The 21,239-nt window shown below is 40.4% G+C and overlaps 1 protein-coding gene and 1 pseudogene across 1 annotated transcript; both read right to left on the bottom strand.

Moving 5' to 3' along the window:
• Positions 1-13,630: 13,630 nt before the first annotated feature.
• LOC145044308 (uncharacterized) lies at positions 13,631-14,944 on the bottom strand (annotated as a pseudogene).
• A 333-nt stretch (positions 14,945-15,277) lies between these two features.
• LOC145044307 (uncharacterized) lies at positions 15,278-16,262 on the bottom strand. Its single transcript, XM_078993182.1, has 2 exons — positions 15,722-16,262; positions 15,278-15,624 (listed from the first exon to the last, which is right to left on the bottom strand). Exons 1-2 carry the CDS (start codon positions 16,260-16,262, stop codon positions 15,278-15,280), a joined length of 888 nt encoding a protein of 295 aa, XP_078849308.1.
• Positions 16,263-21,239: the final 4,977 nt, after the last annotated feature.

Genomic DNA, 21,239 nt, shown 5'->3' with positions numbered 1-21,239 from the left:
TATTTGGTATGTACTTGACCCGTTTGTAGCATGGTCCTTTTGGGATGCCTTCACCAAAGCAACTTGGCGGGATGAATAATGAAGAAAGAGGATAAATGTGATTTATTAATATATTATTTGAATAACATATTAAAATAGAAGTCATATTATTTAATTAACATTGGTCAAGAATTGATTTAAAATTAATTTTGTTTTCAAAAGAGGTTAACTGAATTAAGGGGATTGATATTGTAATTATAAGATAATTGCATAAGGGGTTGATGACCTCTTGGATAAGAGGTTGAAGAAATCTTATGGGAGCTCATAAGGATTTCGTCCAAGGCTAGGGTTCTGGAGGTTCCTATGGACTGCTTAGGGCTTAAGCAACCATATTAGGTATTTGATTGAAACCCTAATTCCTCACTTATATATTGAACCCCTTGGCATCCAATTTTCGGCTACAAGAAACCCTAGAAGGATTCCTAGAGCCGAAATTCATCCCTCCTCTCTCTCTAACATTCTCCAATTGATTTTGGTGTTTGTGATCAATTAGAGGTATTACATTTGTGATACTAAGCTCTCAAAGTCAAGGTTCTTCAAGCTTCAATTGAAAGATAACATTCTTACTTGTTTGTTTATGTTGATTTCGATTTTGGTATGCTAGATTTAGGGTTTACAAGCTTTGGATGATTATTGAATGTATAATTAGAAAAACCTAGATCCAAAGCTTTAGGGTTTGTATGTGCACCATAGGATTGTTGTTTTGCTCATAACCCAACAAAATCTAGGGGAAGCGACATTTGTTATTTGGATAACGATTTTGAGGGAAAAAAGAGATGCCTTATTGGTCTTAGTTACAATACATACTTGGATAAAATTTTGAAGTGTTTCAATACGGAGAACTCCAAGAAAGGGGATTTACCCATTCACTGTACTTCCAAGTTGAGTGATTCTCAAAGTACCAATACCGAGGAAGAAATATATGACATGGGTCGAGTCCCATATTCCTTGGCTATAGGATCGATCATGTATGTTATGACATGTACTCACCCCAATGTGCCTTATTCTTTGAGCATGGTTAGTCGATTTTAGGGAAACCCTAGTAGAGCTCATTAAACAGCGGTTAAGAACATTCTCAAGTGGTTCTTAAGAAAAAAAGACATGTTATTAGTTCTTGGTGGTAATGATACATTAAGAGTGAATGGTTGCAGTGACACCAGCTTTAAAAAATAGACATTTTCTTAGTTCTTTGTGGCAGTGATACATTAGGAGTGAATGGTTACAGTGACGCTAGCCTTCAAACAGATCGTGACAACTTTTGTTCTCAATTTGGTTGGGTTTTCTTACTAAATGGAGGAGCAGTGACTTGAAGGAGTTCTAAGCAGTCAATGGTGGCTTACTCTACTTATTATTTTGAGTGCATTGAAGTGAGTGAGGCATCAAATGAAGCGGCTTGATTGAAGAATTACATTGAAGATCTCAGAGTAGTCCCCACAATTCAAGAGCCAATGGAACTGTTCTGTGATAATAAAGGTATGGTTGCTTTAACTAAATAACCAAAGGATCATGATAGATCTAAGCATATTGATAGAAAGTACCACTACATCGTACATAGGGTTGAAGAAGGCCATCTCCTGGTGAAGAGAGTATCATCAAAAGACAATCATGCAGGTCCTTTTGCGAAGGCTCTGAGCATGGTTAAGCACAACCAACATGCTAGGAGCATTGGCTTGAGAGATAATATTCATTTTAGTAGTTAGTTCATAGGTTGAAACTTTGTAACAAAATAAATGTAATTGATTTTGGTGAACGAATAATAGAGAATAATTTATGATTATTGTACTGCCTTCTTAAACTGTTTATTTGTGTGTTTTATTTTGCATGCTTAACTTCATGAGCAATTTGATTATTCGAAACTCTACAGTTGCTCATACTTTTGTAAGTTAGTAGTGATTTAAGAATGTCATGAATCGATTGCAGATTGTCTATGGATATTAGACATTGCAATAAGAATGCTATAATATTCATGAATACTTAGAAAATGGAGATTTTAAGTATTGGATAAAACCATGCTAAGAGATTACTTCATGGATTCAGTCACAAGTAAGTCTAAGACGATAATATCTTCTATTCTTCAAAAGGAGATACATAAAGTTGTGATTTACAAGTCGATTATGCACTGGTGTTATGAAAATGCATCAGTAACATGATGTTATAAAACGCAGTATCATGTATGATTTGGTGAGTAAAGGTCACAATTATGTAGTCAAAGTTTATTTGTTCCCTTCTCCTAAAGGGAAAAGCAATATTTTTGGGCCCCTTAGTGATTTGGTGTTGATATTATAGTGATGGTCCCACCCACGACTGAATTGATGTGTTCAATTAGTAGTCTAATGACATCATCATAAGTGGGGAAATCGGAAAACAGAATTTTGCATAATGAGATTGATTAAATTCCATGGTTAGTGTTCATACGATATCTTGTAGAACGAAGGGATAGTTGATCACATATTTTAGGGCCAACGTTTGATTTGAATCATAGTTTGATAATGGCTTGGGAAGCACGTTTTACAGTTTAGTTCAAGGTTATACTGCCAATTGTAGTTATAAACTTATCTAAGTGGGAGACTGATGGTTAAGGTTTCTAAGATCATAACTAAAATGGTATGACTTGTAATTAGAAACAAAATCTTTTTTGGATTTGTAACACCGTAAATTTCAAAACAAAATTTTCAATTTTTATAAAACATAATTCCACCAATATTCATAAAAACAGCCATTTTAATTATCCAAACAAGACAATACAAAATCCCAAGATCATAATATCAAGCTCCGAACGTGCGTGTGTACGGATCAAGCCGGCGCCTTCCCGCGGTCGTCACTAGTACCTGAAACGATAACATCAAACACTGTAAGCACAAGGCTTAGTGAGTTCCCCAAAATACCACATACAACACATATTAGCCACTCTAGGCTATAACTCTGTAGGTCCGTGCACCCAAACTCTGTGAACCCTCAGGTTCTAGCTCTGATAGACATGCACCACATAAATCACATAGAAATAATGCAGTACAATACATAACATACATAGCATACAAATACTCTATCACATAACTCTGGTTACCCACTCAAGGTAAAGTATAGTGAGAAGACTCACCTCGCGTATCTCGGTATCTCACAAATCCTGGAAATCCCTCGTGCTCGATTCTCCGAGCTCTAATCCTCTTATAACATTATATGCTTCTAATTAACACTTTATATCTCTAGGGTTGACTATCAATAAAGAGTCAACACTGGTCAACTCTGGTCAACGGTCAACGGTCAACTCTGACCGGACTCGGCGAGTACCAAGGCGACTCGGCGAGTCTGGGCGTATACACCAATTTCCCTGAAATCCTCCCTTGACACGTCAAGCATTCACTCAACTCGACGAGTTCCACCTGGCATGAGTTGTGGGGCCACCACGACTCAACTCGCCGAGTCTCAAAACAACTCGGCGAGTCCAGTTTGACTCAATCCACCGGTCCATTCTGACTCCCCCTTGACTCACTGAGTCCACCCTCCCCAACTCGGCAAGACCACTCACTGTGTGGTCGGGCAACATTCATGCTACTCGCCGAGTCTGTTCTTCGGACTCGGCGAGTCCGTGCCATGCACTGACTCAATCTTGCTCTAAAGGTCAGATCTAGTCCATTAATCCATAGATCCAGTCCCTCCAAGCTCATTTAGCACGTAAAGTTACAATCTTGATGCACATACAACCTCTATATGACCATATATGATGTTTTTGACTCATTTACTACAACACAAGGTCATGGACTCCATTGTCATACATAAAGCTTGATGAGTGAGACTCTCTGGACCTCTATGGGTCCAGATCCATAACCTCAACTCAAGGAGGGAACCAATGGGCACCAAATCATCCCATAAATGACCATCATAAGCCCTAAATTGCATAATGCTTCACCAAACAGAAAATAGTCCGAGATCATACCTCTAGAGTGATGATCTAAGCTCCAAATCCACGAAATAGCAACCTCCTTTGCTTCCTCTTGCCTATAATCTCCTTCTCCTTGCTAAATAACACACACAAGGTCAAGAAATGCTCCTTTCTCTTCACAAATCGCTCAAGAACACAAGGGTCTCTCACTGAGGGTTGGGTGAGCACAAATGACGGCCTTAAGGCCCTTTAAATAGGCCTCAAACCTGGAAATTTAGGGTTTCATTACACAGCGCAGACTCGCTGAGTCCATATCCTGGACTCGCCAAGTCCAGGCGCGCTCCATTGCCCAAATCCGCGTCCCTACTCGGCGAGTCTGAGCTCCAACTCGCCGAGCCCCCCTCACAATACCACAAAATTAAATTTACAAGATACCTGGTAAAAATCCGGATGTTACAACTCTCCCCCACTAGAACTAGACTTCACCCTCGAAGTCTCGCTCTAAAACAGCTCCGGATGCTGCTCCCGCATCATACCCTCCGGCTCCCAGGTCATTTCTGATCCTCTCCGATGTTGCCACTGAACCAATACCAGAGGTACCTCCTTGTTCCTCAAAATCTTGATCTTCCGATCCCTAATAGCCACTGGTCTCTCAGCATAATTCAGGCTTGCATCCACCTGAATATCCTCTAATGGAACCACTGCCGACTCGTCGGCTATACATTTCCTCAACTGCGATACATGAAAAGTGTTGTGAATCTGCCCCAACTCTGCTGGCAACTCCAGCCGATAGGCTACCCGGCCTACCCTTGCAATCACACGAAACAGACCTATAAACCGGGGCCCCAATTTTCCCCTCTTCCTGAACCGGATCACTCCTTTCCAAGGAGAAACCTTCAGGAGAACGAAGTCGCCGACCTGGAATTCCAGCTCGGACCGGCGTCTATCTGCATAACTCTTTTGTAGGCTCTGAGCGGTCAATAACCTCTGTCTGACCAGCTGAATCTGCTCTGTCGTCTGATTCACGATCTCTGTACTGCCCATCACCCTTTGCCCAACCTCTCCCCAACAAATGGGAGTCCGACACCTCCTACCATACAACAGCTCAAAGGGCGGCATACCGATGCTCGAATGATGGCTGTTATTGTAGGAAAACTCTGCCAAGGGCAAATACGTATCCCAACTACCCCCGAAGTCCAATACACATGCTCGAAGCATGTCCTCAAGTGTCTGAATCGTCCGCTCACTCTGGCCGTCGGTCTGGGGGTGATATGCGGTACTAAAATGCAGCTTAGTACCCAACTCCTCATGAAATTTCTTCCAGAACCGGGAAGTGAAACGCACATCGCGGTTTGAAACAATCGAGATCGGCACCCCATGCCGAGATACAACCTCCCTCACATAAATCTCCGCCAACTTCTCCGCTGAAGAACTCTCACCGATGGCAAGAAAGTGAGCGCTCTTTGTCAACCTATCCACAATCACCCAAATTGCATCGACTCCTCTGGCAGTCCTCCGCAATTTGGTGATGAAATCCATAGTGATCTGTTCCCATTTCCACTCGGGAACCTCCAATGGTTGCAACTTGCCATGCGGTCTCTGGTGTTCGGCCTTTACCCTTCGACAGGTCTAACACCTTTCGACAAACCATGCGACATCCCTCTTCATACAAGGCCACCAATACTCATTTCTCAAGTCCAAATACATCTTTGTAGCCCCGGGATGGATCGAGAATTTCGATCTATGAGCCTCCTCCATCAATGTAGTACGCGTACCGCCCACAAACGGTACCCAGATCCGGCCCTGATAAGTCATAAGCCCTCGACTATCCGATATAAACTCAGAAACCAACCCAACGACCCGCTCTCTCTTCTGCATTTCCGGACGCACCGCCTCGACCTGTGCCCCACGAATGGCATCCAGAACTGGAGCTATCACGGTCAATCTCAAACATACATTTCGCAGTGGAGTACTCTCCGCCCTGCGACTCAACGCGTCGGCTACCACATTAGCCTTGCCCGGGTGGTACAAGATCTCGCAATCATAATCCTTGACCACATCTAACCACCTCCTTTGCCGCATATTTAGGTTAGGCTGATCCATCAAGTACTTCAAGCTCTTATGGTCTGTGTAAATCGTACAATGAACCCCATACAAGTAGTGCCGCCAAATCTTGAGGGCGAACACCACTGCCCCCAACTCCAAATCATGTGTGGGGTACCTCGTCTCGTGAGGCTTCAACTGCCTCGATGCATATGCTATCACATGTCCCTTCTGCATCAGTACCGCTCCCAGTCTTAAAATCGATGCATCACAGAATACCACAAAACCTTCCATCCCTTCCGGAAGAGCTAATACCGGAGCTTCACACAACCTCTGGCGAAGCGTCTCAAAGGAGGTCTGCTGCTCGGGCCCCAATAGAAATGCAACACCCTTCCGGGTCAATCTGGTGAGTGGAACTGCAATCTTGGAGAAATCCTTAATAAACCTCCGATAATACCCTGCTAACCCAAGGAAACTCCGGATCTCAGAAGGTGACCTTGGCACCTCCCACCTCATCACTGCATCAACCTTGGCCGGATCGACCAATATCCCTTTCTGGTTAACGAGGTGTCCCAGAAACTGGACCTCCCGCAACCAGAAATCGCACTTGGAAAACTTTGCATAAAGTTTCTCCGATCTCAAAACTCCAAGAACTTCCCTCAAATGCTCCTCGTGCTGCTCTCTAGATCTCGAATATACCAGAATATCATCAATGAACACAATCACCGACCGATCCAACATCGGCCGACATACCCTGTTCATGAGGTCCATGAACACAGCCGGGGCATTGGTGAGCCCAAAAGGCATCACCACAAACTCATAATGCCCGTAACGCGTCCTGAATGCTGTCTTCTGGACGTCCTCGTCCCGCACCCTCACCTGATGAAAGCCCGACCTCAAATCAATCTTGGAGAACCAAGATGCTCCCTGTAACTGATCGAATAAATCGTCGATCCTCGGCAACGGGTAACGGTTCTTGACCGTCAGCTTATTCAATTCCCGGTAATCAATACACATACGATGCGAGCCATCTTTCTTCTTCACAAACAGGATGGGTGCTCCCCACGGCGAGCTACTCGGCCGAATAAACCCCTTCCCCAGCAGCTCCTGAAGCTGCGAGGATAACTCTTGCATCTCTGGAGGTGCAAGGCGATACGGCACCTTAGCGATAGGCGCGGCTCCCGGAACCAAATCGATACCAAACTCCACTTGCCTCACGGGAGGCACACCTGGTAACTCTTCGGGAAAGACATCTGGAAACTCACGCACCACCGGAACTTCATCCACCGAACTCGGTCTCTCGGAGATCACTCGCGTATCCATCACATACGCCACGAAACCCTTACAGCCCTGCTGTAAACACTGCCTCGCCCTAGCAGCCGAACAAAAGGTTGATCCAGAACGTGTACCCTCGCCGTAAACCGAAAGAACTCCCCCACTAGGATCTCGTATAGTCACCAGCTGACGCTCGCAATCGATAACCGCACCGAATCGGCTCAACCAGTCCATGCCCACTATAACACAGACATCACCCATCGCAATAGGAATCAGGTTGATCGGGAACTCAACCCCAAAAATCTCCAATACACATCCCCGGAGGACCTCTGTGGCACAAATCACTCTGTCGGCGGCTATGGAAACCCGCAGGGGCCGACTCAGTGCCCCACGACTAACACTGATATGCTGACTAAATGTCAAAGATACAAAAGATCGACTCGCACCCGAGTCAAATAACACTAAAGCAGGTACAGAATTCACAAGGAAGGTACCTATGCATAGCATAATATAAGCATAATATCTCAACACCATAAATAAATAATAAAAAGGAAGCTTACCAGCCACAACGTCGGGTGCAGCGCGGACCTCTTCCGCAGTCAGCTGAAAGGCTCTCCCCCGAGCCCTCGGTGCCTCGACCTTCACGGGCCGACTCTCTGTAGCAGTAGCTCTGACGGCGGCGGGAGCAGACCCCTGAGATGCTCCGCACAGCAGTGGACACTCTGCCTTTCGGTGTCCGGTCTGGTTGCAGTGGAAGCACACTGCAAATCCCTTGGGGCAGTCCTTGGCCATATGCCCCTCCTTGCCACATTTGTAGCAAGACCCTGCTCGACAGACTCCATCGTGACCCTTGCTGCACTTTCCACAAGTGCGGCCCTTCTGGCTCCCGGGTCTGAGATCAGCGGGCTTGGCCCGCTTGGCTGCCGGCTGGGACTGTGCCGGCCGCCGATCCCTCCCCAGAGACTCCGCCTCCTCCCTGGCCTGAGTCTCAAGCTCAATCTCCCTCTTCCGAGCATATGCCTGAAGCTCGGCAAATGTCCGATACGAGGAGTTCGCAGCGAACTCCCGAATATCCCGTCTCAAAATGCTCAGGTAACGGCTCATACGTGCCTGCTCGGTGGACACGTGCTCAGGGCAGAACATCGCCCTCTCATGAAACTTCCTCGTGATCGTTGTAACTGACTCGGTATCCTGCTTGAGGGTCAGAAACTCCTGTGCCAGACGCTCCCTCTCCACCTGAGGGACGTACTCATCTCGGAACATGGTAGTGAACCTCTCCCAGGTCACTGCCGAAAGCTCAATCGGTGTGAAGTGCGCCGTCACAAACTTCCACCAGTCCTTCGCTCCCAAGCGAAGCTGGTTCAGCGCGAACCGAACCTTCAAATGCTCAGGGGACGAGCAAGTGAAGAAGCATCCCTCCATATCAGATATCCACCTCATAGCTGCCACCGGATCCTGCGTACCATCAAACTCTGGTGGCTTGGTGTTGCTGAACTCCCTAAACAATGTCGTATCACCTCCCTGGGGTCTTGCCGCAGCAATCGCTGCGGTAGCCGCTGCAACCGCAGCCTCAGAAAGAGCGGCATAGCGCTCGTCAAATGTCTCAATCAACGCGGTCTTAATAGACCCGAACATCTCTGGTATCTCAGCTCTGATGACCGCAGCCACCTCCTCGTGAATGATCTGTCGAATCTCCTCATCACTAGCTCCGGCATCCTCTGGCATATGACGTGTCCTCACCATGATCAACCTCTGAAATACAACATGCGATAATTAGAATTCACTCGAACACTCTTACATTCGACAATCCACCCCTCCTGGATTTTTGGCATCCCAAGATTCTTATTTGGACTATGTACCGCACCGGTGCTTTCAATAGTACGGGCCCAATACTACTGTCCGCACCGTCTCAATACACACCCCAAATCTTCCTCTTCGGATCCCAATCCCCAAGTACTCTATTATACTTAAATCACTTGAAATAGATCTCACACAAAGCCCTAGCTGCTACCTAATTACTCTCGGCATCTCATAGCAGCTTACCCCTCCCTAGGCTAAGGCATCACAAAACAGGCCACTCTAGTCCTATTAGCAACACCTAGCCTACTCTAGCATGCAAACACATCACATTAATAATAACTATCACATAATATAAAGGTATTTTGGGAATTCACCGTTCGGGCACTGGCTGATCGTACACGCGTTTCTTCCTGGAAAATCTTTTACTCTTAGAAAATTTTGGTTTTATTTTGAAATATCTCTTTAATTCCTCAGTTTGAGTTCAAATACCCCCGAAGGTGTACCCAAATCCCTCAAACCAAGGCTCTGATACCAATTTGTAACACCGTAAATTTCAAAACAAAATTTTCAATTTTTATAAAACATAATTCCATCAATATTCATAAAAACAGCCATTTTAATTATCCAAACAAGACAATACAAAATCCCAAGATCATAATATCAAGCTCCGAACGTGCGTGTGTACGGATCAAGCCGGCGCCTTCCCGCGGTCGTCACTAGTACCTGAAACGATAACATCAAACACTGTAAGCACAAGGCTTAGTGAGTTCCCCAAAATACCACATACAACACATATTAGCCACTCTAGGCTATAACTCTGTAGGTCCGTGCACCCAAACTCTGTGAACCCTCAGGTTCTAGCTCTGATAGACATGCACCACATAAATCACATAGAAATAATGCAGTAGAATACATAACATACATAGCATACAAATACTCTATCACATAACTCTGGTTACCCACTCAAGGTAAAGTATAGTGAGAAGACTCACCTCGCGTATCTCGGTATCTCACGAATCCTGGAAATCCCTCGTGCTCGATTCTCCGAGCTCTAATCCTCCTATAACATTATATGCTTCTAATTAACACTTTATATCTCTAGGGTTGACTATCAATAAAGAGTCAACACTGGTCAACTCTGGTCAACGGTCAACGGTCAACTCTGACCGGACTCGGCGAGTACCAAGGCGACTCGGCGAGTCTGGGCGTATACACCAATTTCCCTGAAATCCTCCCTTGACACGTCGAGCATTCACTCAACTCGACGAGTTCCACCTGGCATGAGTTGTGGGGCCACCACGACTCAACTCGCCGAGTCTCAAAACAACTCGGCGAGTCCAGTTTGACTCAATCCACCGGTCCATTCTGACTCCCCCTTGACTCACTGAGTCCACCCTCCCTAACTCGGCAAGACCACTCACTGTGTGGTCGGGCAACATTCATGCTACTCGCCGAGTCTGTTCTTCGGACTCGGCGAGTCCGTGCCATGCACTGACTCAATCTTGCTCTAAAGGTCAGATCCAGTCCATTAATCTATAGATCCAGTCCCTCCAAGCTCATTTAGCACGTAAAGTTACAATCTTGATGCACATACAACCTCTATATGACCATATATGATGTTTTTGACTCATTTACTACAACACAAAGTCATGGACTCCATTGTCATACATAAAGCTTGATGAGTGAGACTCTCTGGACCTCTATGGGTCCAGATCCATAACCTCAACTCAAGGAGGGAACCAATGGGCACCAAATCATCCCATAAATGACCATCATAAGCCCTAAATTGCATAATGCTTCACCAAACAGAAAATGGTCCGAGATCATACCTCTAGAGTGATGATCTAAGCTCCAAATCCACGAAATAGCAACCTCCTTTGCTTCCTCTTGCCTATAGTCTCCTTCTCCTTGCTAAATAACACACACAAGGTCAAGAAATGCTCCTTTCTCTTCACAAATCGCTCAAGAACACAAGGGTCTCTCACTGAGGGTTGGGTGAGCACAAATGAAGGCCATAAGGCCCTTTAAATAGGCCTCAAACCCGGAAATTTAGGGTTTCATTACACAGCGCAGACTCGCCGAGTCCATATCCTGGACTCGCCGAGTCCAGGCGCGCTCCATTGCCCAAATCCGCGTCCCTACTCGGCGAGTCTGAGCTCCAACTCGCCGAGTCCCCCTCACAATACCACAAAATTAAATTTACAAGATACCTGGTAAAAATCCGGATGTTACAGGATTGCTCTCAAAACCAGTAAACTGAAAAGGATGACATTTGGAAAGAGAGGTTATTTTTTTATTTATTATATGATTAATAAATAAGAATAAATGATTTGTAAATATATTATATTGATTAGAAATAGTATTTTTAATTAAGGATTAATCAAAAATTAATTCGAATTAGTTTTAGGGTTAATTGGATTAATAAAAGGTACAAAGATTGAAGTATAATTGTTTAATAGTTGAACAATAAGGAATTCATGAATCTTCTATGAACGGTGAATGGTTTTGGAGATGCCTAAAGGCACCTGGAATTAAAATATTATTATTTTATTTAGTATTAGGGTTTCCAGGGTTATCATATCAGGTATACATATGACCTCTTGAGTGCCTAAATTCCCTCCCTGCCATATACCAAAAGGATAGCCAAAAATCTGATCTTACTCTCATATCTCCTCTTTTTCTCTTGTTGCTAGGGTTTGGGTACAAACTGTTATAAGCACTAAACCTTTGGTGCTATCTTGTCAAGTCAACAAAGGAAGGAATCAAGTAAACTTGTTTGCTATAAAAAGTTAGAGGTATGTGACCCTAGTTTCTCCATTTCAAAATTGAAAGGGTTTATGCTAGTTTTGTTAATTCAAAGTATGTTGCCTCAATGTGAAATATATAGATCCTATTAGGTTGCATGTGACAAAATCTTAATTGTTAAGTGATTTCCGCAATGAGCATTTTTTTTGTAATTTAAGAAAAACATATATTTCGACTGCCATTACTTCTCTATAAATTCACGAATCACTCAAATCAAACTCAATCATTACTCTCTATAAGTCTTGCGGTGTGATTAATTTACTCAAATATGTATGAGTCACTCACATCACTCAATTCAATCACTCAGATAATTTAGTTCAATTTCTCAAATCAATCTCTCCGATTACTTAGACCGATGATCAATTACTACAATCAATATAAATCACTCAAATTAGTCACTTGGATCACTCAGATCAATCACTTGTGTTAATAACTCCAATTAATATTAATCAGTCTGATCAAGATTAATTACTTACATCATTCATTTTGATCAAATACTTCAATCAATCACTATGATAATTATTAATTTCCTCAAATCGATCTCAATCGCTCAAATCAATAACTCGAATCAATTACTCAGATCAACCAAATCATTTATTCGGATCTATCAATAACCTCAAATCAGTTATTCAGATTAATTACATAGATCAAAATCAATCATTCGAATCAACAACTCAGATTAATAACTCTTATCCGTTGAACTAATCACATGGATCACTCGAACCAATTTCTCATATATCTCATATCAATAAAGAATTTAAAAAAATTAGCCAAATCAGTTCAATCATCATATTATACATTTCCTAGGGGCATATATACCATATTATTGTTTTTTTTTTCCAGTGAATATGTCCAAATTTGTATTTCTTCATTCACTTCCCATTTTACGATTCACGGATTACAACATGCTTCGACCAAATTACCCCGTATTTCTTTAGTTCTCGGTACAAGCAAACACAAAGAAAACATCTAACATATCCTTGCTGCAAATGTGTACAAATTCAAACAAAACCATGTGGTTTAACAGTTTTTGATCAAGCAATATCTTCACCATCATCCTTTTGACCTTTTTTTTTTAATCTGACCAAAAGACTCTTGACAATTTTTTTATTCAGACTATGGATTTGATTTGAATTGTCTTTCTTTTAGGTTATACCGATAACCTAAGAGAAATCCAACACTTTCTTTGTAGTCTATGACAACCACATTTTTTCTCTAGTCTGGACCAAACTAACCCTGTCAACAAAACTATTCACGCATCATCAGACAAATTTCAAGAATAGATTTAAGAAATGAGTTGTGATTCTCTCTTGGTTTAAAAAAGCGTGTTGCGGTCCGTTGCGATTAGGTCCCGGAGACCGATGCATGTTGCAAGATGCGATTGCGAGCGCATCACGTAGGTGTGGCGCACAAGTAGTAATTACTAAATATATAAGCAAAATTCATGTTTACCAATAACTAACTAAAACACCATAAACATTAAACATATCAAATGAAACCAAATTCCAAAATTCATGCCATATGCAAACTGAAAACAAACCTGATAGTGATTAGTTAAAACTCAAAAAGAAAAATGCAAGTTTACGATACTCATGCAAAATGAAACTAAATCTAATTGTCATGCAAAATGAAACCAAATATAATCATCAAATGTCATCAATCCTCATCAAACCCGAGCTCACAATCTACCTCCTCGACCTCATCACAAGACAATCCAATATCTTCTTCTATCTCTTCATCCACTAACACAAGTCTACTAGGTTCAGGTGGTAGTGTATAAGGTGACTTTCAACTACATGCATGTGGCCTGCCATTTCCAGCAACACCTTTATCTTGTGCAGGTGACCTACTAGTACTACTTCCAGCAACTCCTTTATCTTTTAAAGCTCCTCTTGTTGAATAGATAGTCTCATTTACCCCAGCTGCATCTTCTACAACATCCCAAGTCAAATCCTCACCCTCAAACACTATATTATCAGCTCCATTTTGCTCCATTGTTCCCAACAACCACTCATTGCTCTCATCTATTTCATTTAGAAGGATAGGATCAGCCTTGTCATTTCTTTTGGATCGACGATTCAAGGAACGATTGAATTTCACATAGACCATATCATTTAGTCTACTTTGTGCCAATCTATTCTGTTTTTTGGTGTGAAGCTACAATAATACAAAATACAATGAAAGAGTTAAATAATATTAGACATGTAACAATGTGTAAACAAATGAAAAGATAATAACATAAATCCAAGAACTTACGTGTTGAAAGACTCCCTAGTTTCTCTCACAGCTTGTAGCACTACATGTGAGGCTAAGGACTCGTACAACAAAGTTTTGCAAGTTAGGGGCTGAAGACCCAAAAGATAGCCACCACTTAGCAAGTGCTTTTGACTTTCTTTGTCTTATTGCCATTGGAAAACCAAATAAACCTTGAGCACTTTGATATAAATATAATTCTTCCATAATCTTGTCTTGGATACTCAAATCTGGTACCAATCGCTCGATGCATGCATATAATCCAGTCATAACTTCTTCACAAGATGTGCCAGCTTGGTTAGCATAAAAGATTTCTGGATTTAGGTAATGTCCAGCTGCATGCAAGGGGCGATGAAGTTGACATTGCCACCTGTCATCAATAAACTTAAAAGCTTTCTCATACTCCCTTTCTTTGTAGAGAAAGGATTTTGAGATAGTCTCCTTGGCTCGGTCCATTGCCTCATAAATATAACCCATAGCTGGCTTTTTCTCCCCGTCCACCATTCTAAGGACCTTAACAAGCCGTCCTCTCAACTTAAGAGAATACAAAATATTTCTCCAAAATGTTTCTGATATGAAATATCCTGTAATCTTGATTGTTGTTGCATCGTTGTCCCACTTACTTTTATTCCACTCTTTTGACAAAACCATTTTTCTTAAGTTGTCTTTTTGCTTGTGAAATTGTTACAAGGTGATGAATGATATTGCAAACCTACAATTAATGCAACAATTGAATATTAGACACAACAAAAATAATGAATGGTTAATCAACTGTTAAGAGTCACAATTCAAAAACTTGGTTATAGCTGGTCTATGCAAGTTTCTTTGATTGGTAAAGTTCCTCATCATATTAACAATAGCAACATGGGTATATATGTACCCATTTGCCAACATACATTTCTTCAAAGAACTTTTCACTTGAAGGATGTTCTTTCCAATGTCCTCTAACATAAGATCAATACAATGTGCTACGCATGGAGTCCAATAGAGGTGTGGTCTTTTGGCTTCCAGTAACTTCCCTACAAAGTTCACAACAAATAAACTTGAAAATAAAAAAATAATGAATAAAATAAAGAATGTTAGACACTTAAACTTAGAATTAATCATCTATTATTTACCTGCTTTAACATAAGCAGATGCGTTATCTGTGATCACTTGTATAACATTGGACTCTCCCACCTCCTAAACCATGTCATCAAGAACACCAAACAACAAGTTTCCATCCTTTGAAACTTCTAACACATCCATCGATTTAACAAAAATAGATCCCTGTGGTGAATTGACTAAAAAGTTTATTATATCTTTTTGCACCACTGAATCACGCCAACCATCCGACATTATTGAACAACCTTTTTGAGCCCACTCGGTCTTGTGGTCTACCATTTTTTCTTGAATTGTGGCTACTTCTTTTTTCAACAAGGGAACCCTTAACTCATACATACTTGGGGGATTCATCCCAGGACCAAACTGTCCAATTGCTTCTACCATGATATGAAAATTGTCATAGGTTGCAGCATTGAAAGGAATGGCTACACAATAAATCAACATATAACATCAATAAATTAGAACATGTATATTAACTTTAAGAAACAGAATAACAGAATATATAACTCTAAAAAACATTACCTGCATCATAAAACCATTTTGCTATTTCCCTGCATGCTTTAGCCCATAGTTCGTTCCGACACACGTTATTTATAGTTTGTTGTTTCCCTCCTTTCCCATCTTTTCTACCTTTAAGTGCATCTTCAGGTTTTGGATTGAAAAACACATCTATCGGCTCTTTTTGTTTTCGTTTCTTTCTGGGTGGTTGCTTGCTGCTACCTTCACCCCTTTTTCCTGTTACTTCAACACAATCTTCCTCTTCTTCGTCTCCATAGTAATCATCAAAGTCTTGCATCCTTGATACCATTTGAATGCTCTCCTTCATTTTTTGTTTCTGTTTCATATAATCCCTGACCTCTTTTCGAATATGATCTGGACATTTTTGGCATGCAAGAACATTTGTAAAACCTCCAGCAAGGTGCTCTTTCATACGGCTTGCACCTCCCTTGATGACTTTAGAACAGAAGTTATAAGTGAAATTATTTCTGTTCATAGGGTCTTTCACACTGTAATTTCCTGCAGGATCAATGTTGTGGTCCAACAAATCATTATTAGCAGCCATGATTATCAAGACTTAAGAGAAGAGAATGTGAAGACTTAAGAGAAGAAGAGAATGTTGAGCACTGTTAGTGACTTAGTGCTAACTATGAAACGTGGGATCAATAAATAAGAGGAGGGAAAATGAAGAGGTTACTCATCGATAATGACAGAGAGAAGAAAAAGTTGTCGTGTTATCATGATGTTGTGGCTGTTAGTATTCTTATACACATGTCTCTAGGGTAGAAGTAGGGTCGGCTGCTAATTAAACAATTGCATTTGCATGGGCTTTGTTATATTTTAATTATTTTCTAAATCAAATGGGCCAGACACAGGATGAGACAAAGCGCAATGCACAGGATGCGCTTCGATGCGCACGCATCACCTCGCATCATGTAGGTCGCTTCGCCCCACATCTCTGTTGCGCTTAGGCTATCGCAACGCAACGCAACATCGCAACGGTCGCAACATGCACGCTTTTTTAAACCAAGGATTCTATAATAGTTTCTGGACAAACCATGCATCATAGCTATCCTAACCAAGACCATGAGTTGCAGCTTCAAAGATAGATGAGAATCTATGCATCGTTGACATCCGGTAAAGTAACCCAATGCAATGCAACATTCTCTTTCCTTTTAGTTAAACCTGTAACCTTGACATCTTTTTGTCTTTATGACAACTACCATGTAAGAGAATTAAAATTCACATTTTCTTTTAATAGATGACCTCACGAGCTCCTACAGATTACCATTTCTTTTTTACCTTTTTTTACAGTCATCGAGATCTCACGAGACAGCAAATACCCACTGATATTTGTATAAATTGGCAAGGTACTAGCCTCCTTTAATGTTCTTCAGACATTTTGAATCTTTGACTTGGCTTTGAGCTTCTCAAGAATGCTGCAAGCTGTATTCTTAAAAACCTTTCTTTCTGTCATTGCTTTTTAGATTTGTATGACATGCAAGAGACATATCTTGCTAGCTGTTATCTTCTTCACCTAATGGCTCCAAAACTATGCTTCATTTGACATAGTGAAAAAAATGCCTAAAGAGAAAGTAATAAGCTTTACTTTCAGAATAAAACAAACCACATACCTTGTATCATCTTTGACCAAAAAGAAGCTAATATAACTCAAAGCAATCTCTTTATTGTTTGATGTACCTCGATAGTAAAGGAGTATCATAAACGTGGACAACTTTAAAATATCCTACTTTCTCTCATCTGTGACAAGGAAAAAGAGAATCAGAAATTGTACATGGTTGAACACTCAAGCTTGTTTGGGAAAATGACAACATAGAAAGAGAATCTCTTCAACCAATAACATATTAAATGAGAAATTTTAAAGTAGAGCATTTTCTTTATTTGAACTACTGTAAGAAACAAGTGAGAAATCGATGGAGAATCCGGTAGATAATGATGATGATGATGATTATCTGAAGTTACATTCAAAACGACACATGCTAACACAAGAAAAACAATACACAATGGGAATGTTACTGAGTCCTTTTATTGGATACTAAAAACAAGCTGCAAATATTGCAATTTATAGGCTTCTACACTGCATTTAAAACGGAAATAAAGTGCTTTAAACGACAAAACTAAAACTGAAAGTTTCGTACCATGTTAAACACAAAGTGGTAACTATTTATTCCCTTTATTGTGGACAGAATTAGAATCAATTTCAACACTCTCCCCCTTAATCCTGATTTGTATCTTGCAGATCTTCAACACTCAGTAAGTTTCACATTTCAGAAAATTTCACTTGTGGGAGTACCTTGGTCAAAATGTTTGCCTTCTTTTCTTTTGATCAAACATTTTCAACACACTCTTGAATGAAATGATACCGGGTGTTGATGTGCTTACTTCTCCCATGGAACATCGGATTTTTGATCAGTTTTATTGCAAAATTGTTAGCATGAAATTGATGTGAAGGAAACATTCACTTGTAAAGTGTTAGCATGAGAGACCTCAATTAGTGAGTGGGAGTATCAGCTTAAATTCTAGCATTAACCTTAGATCAGTGCATATTACACTGATAAGTCTGAATATGCAGTAAACCAAATGTCAATGTGTAATAAACAGGTGATTTGAATGTTGAAACTTGTCATGAGGCTGAGAGACTTTCTTGAGGCCTAAACATCCTTGAGAGAGACGCTGGTAATGTATTAAACTTCAAAGAGAGTATTTAACAACACAAAAACAAAACTTCCCTATAAAACAAATAAACACGTTAATTTATTTCATTTAGCTAACTCACGAGATCTGTTCTCATTCATATAAGGTGACTAAGACTTCCATGCTTTAACATTGCCCTAGTCCATGTCAACATTAGTAGGTACAATGTTGTAATGCTCAATTCCTATGGTCTTTTTCTTTTTCACTGAACTTGAGGTTCACTAAAATCTAATTTGACAATTGAACCTTTTGTCACTCTAGATTTTGGATTTGCACATCTACCATAATACCCTCATGGTGACATGGGTAAACAATTCTTTTCAAAACTTTTTCACTTTGAATACTTTGACATTCTTTAACTATAATCAACTATATATTGTTGAATGATGTAACGCCTGTGTTTATGGGCCTATCATTAATATTGATATAATAATCTAGGTTAACCTTTGTAACCCGTTTTGAAATAATAGAAGTGTATTATTTGAGTATTATGTGTTTTGTGTTTAATTGCTTAATTATGTGGTTTGATTAACTAAGAATAAAAATAAGCGTCAAAATTTAAGTATAAAATAAACATGATATCTTTGGATAATGTTGTAGTAGTTGAAACAAGGTTTTCGAAGATATAAAGAATGCCGAAATCCGAGTTATAACGAAGACGTTATGACCTGTCGAAGTTTCGCGACAGAACCGGTAACGCTGAATGACGTAAAAAGTGAAATTTACGTTAGAGTGATATTTAGCCTTAGTGATCTAAACGGGAATCGAAGTTCTCGTTGTTAGTATCGAAGTGATAAAAAGTTAGGCGAGAACGGACGTCAAATGAAGAAGTTATGAATTTATAACGAAATTTTCTGTCCCGGCCTATTAAAAATAAATAATAAAAATAAAGTCAAAATTAGCCGACGGAGTCTAAATGAAATTTGTAGAGCGTAGTCTCACCTTCGCGTGGATATAAAGAACGTCGAAAACGGAGTTCGTATGAAGAAGATATGAATTTTCGAACTTTATTAAATAATTAATATTTAAATTTAATTATTAAATCCCGGTATTATCTGAAGACGAGTCATCGGACTCATCTGAAGTACGCCCCGCGTACACCGAGGTATGTCGACACTCGTACTCGAGGACTTCAGATACGTAAGCAATGACATTTCGGAGGTAGTACGCACCGCGTACTCCGAGGCTCCAGCCTCCTATAAATAGGATGCGAGGCTGCCGAGTTCTTTTACTATTTCTCTCTCTTCTCTCTCCCGTTTTACCTCGAATTGCGTGCCAGTAGTACCCCGAAGCCCCGGTAATATTCCCGAGCCTCGAAGCAAGTTTTGAAGCCCCGAAGATCCCGAGAAGTGCGATTTCCGAGCCGAAGCTCTGTCCACGAGAAGTTCGATTTTTGTAGAGATCTTCCAGATCTGTTGAGGATTACTACTTCTACAAGCCGTAGTGTTGTCCGATCATCTTATGATCAAGTGAGTGTGTAGTTACTTTCTTCTAACGCATAATTATGAAGTATTTTATACGAAATATGTGTTATGTGTATAATTTTGTTGTTATGTGCGTGAATGTATATTTACTCTCTTCAATCTCATAGATCTGATTTGTTTTCTATAAAATACGTGTTATGTGGGTATGCCTCATTTGTTATGTAAAATATGTATTGGGTGAAAATGCTATATAGGTTTTAAACTGTGTATAAAAATATATTTTTTTATCTACTAATATGTTGGGTAGAACATGGGTAGATAGTTGGTGTGTATTAAACAGATGATAGGCCTCGATGTTGTTGTTGTTGACCTAGTTATTCAACGGAGTATGGATAACGACCACAGACTCCTTCTAGACAGTCTCGTGGAACGTTAGCAGGTTCATAACCTGTAGGTGTTGTGAACGATGTGTTCACCGGTGTACTCTATCCCCCTCATGGTTGCCTTTAGGATATCTATTATTGAGGAAACCCCTTAGCAGTAATGTCCATCCCGATGAAAATCCTAGATTAGGTCCCTTGAGATAGATGTTGTTTTAGGGACGTAAAGTGAGGATAACGGGAATGGGTAATCGGGATAGTGATTGGTTGGTGAAATTAAAGATAATTTATTTATTGTGGGTTGAAAACCCTATATGCTCACCAGGCTCCCAAGTTTGACCCACTCAGTTTTATTTGTATTACAGGAAGTGGTGCAAGGGCGTAAGATGGATGAATCATCGAGTTGTTTTGTTTACAAGTCTGTATATGTATATATTTGTTGAATGACTTGTAATGTTATTGTTTATACTTTATGGTCTGTATCGGAACATGACAACCCAAGTTTTAATTATATAATAAAAATGCATCTCTTGATGAAATGCTTTGATAAATATTATTTTATCATGTTTTGTTTTGGGAACAAATTCCGCAACACTTTTAAATCAAAAGGATTTACTCTGAAATTATTTTAAAAAGCATAAAGGAAATCGGTCTTTTCTGGCTGTGATTTTGGGGGTGTCACAAATGACACAAGATTCTGCAAGAACAGAACATATTATTTTTCCTACACATCGTTGTTAATTGATAAATAACATCACCCATACTTTCGTTCAATAAACAGGAACATGTCATTAAAAATAAACTTTTGTAAAAAAATTATATCTTCTGATAAAACCTCTTTCAAGTAGCAACAGTATGTCAACTAGAAGTCCTTTTCGATCAAGAAATCTTTGATGACAAAAATCGAAAGATGTATATAATTTCTTCACATATATCACACGCCTAATCTTTGTAAATTATTTCTTGATGTATCTTTTGCTAAAAACAATTAAGAACAGATGAAAATAGACAATAAACACAACT

This window comes from Lactuca saligna, chromosome 4 (assembly GCF_052625555.1).
Source record: "Lactuca saligna cultivar CGN05327 chromosome 4, ASM5262555v1, whole genome shotgun sequence".
In the NCBI taxonomy this organism is placed as follows: Eukaryota; Viridiplantae; Streptophyta; class Magnoliopsida; order Asterales; family Asteraceae; genus Lactuca; species Lactuca saligna.
The sequence above is the reverse complement of the archived record's forward strand: the minus strand, read 5'-3'. Positions and strand labels throughout refer to the sequence as shown.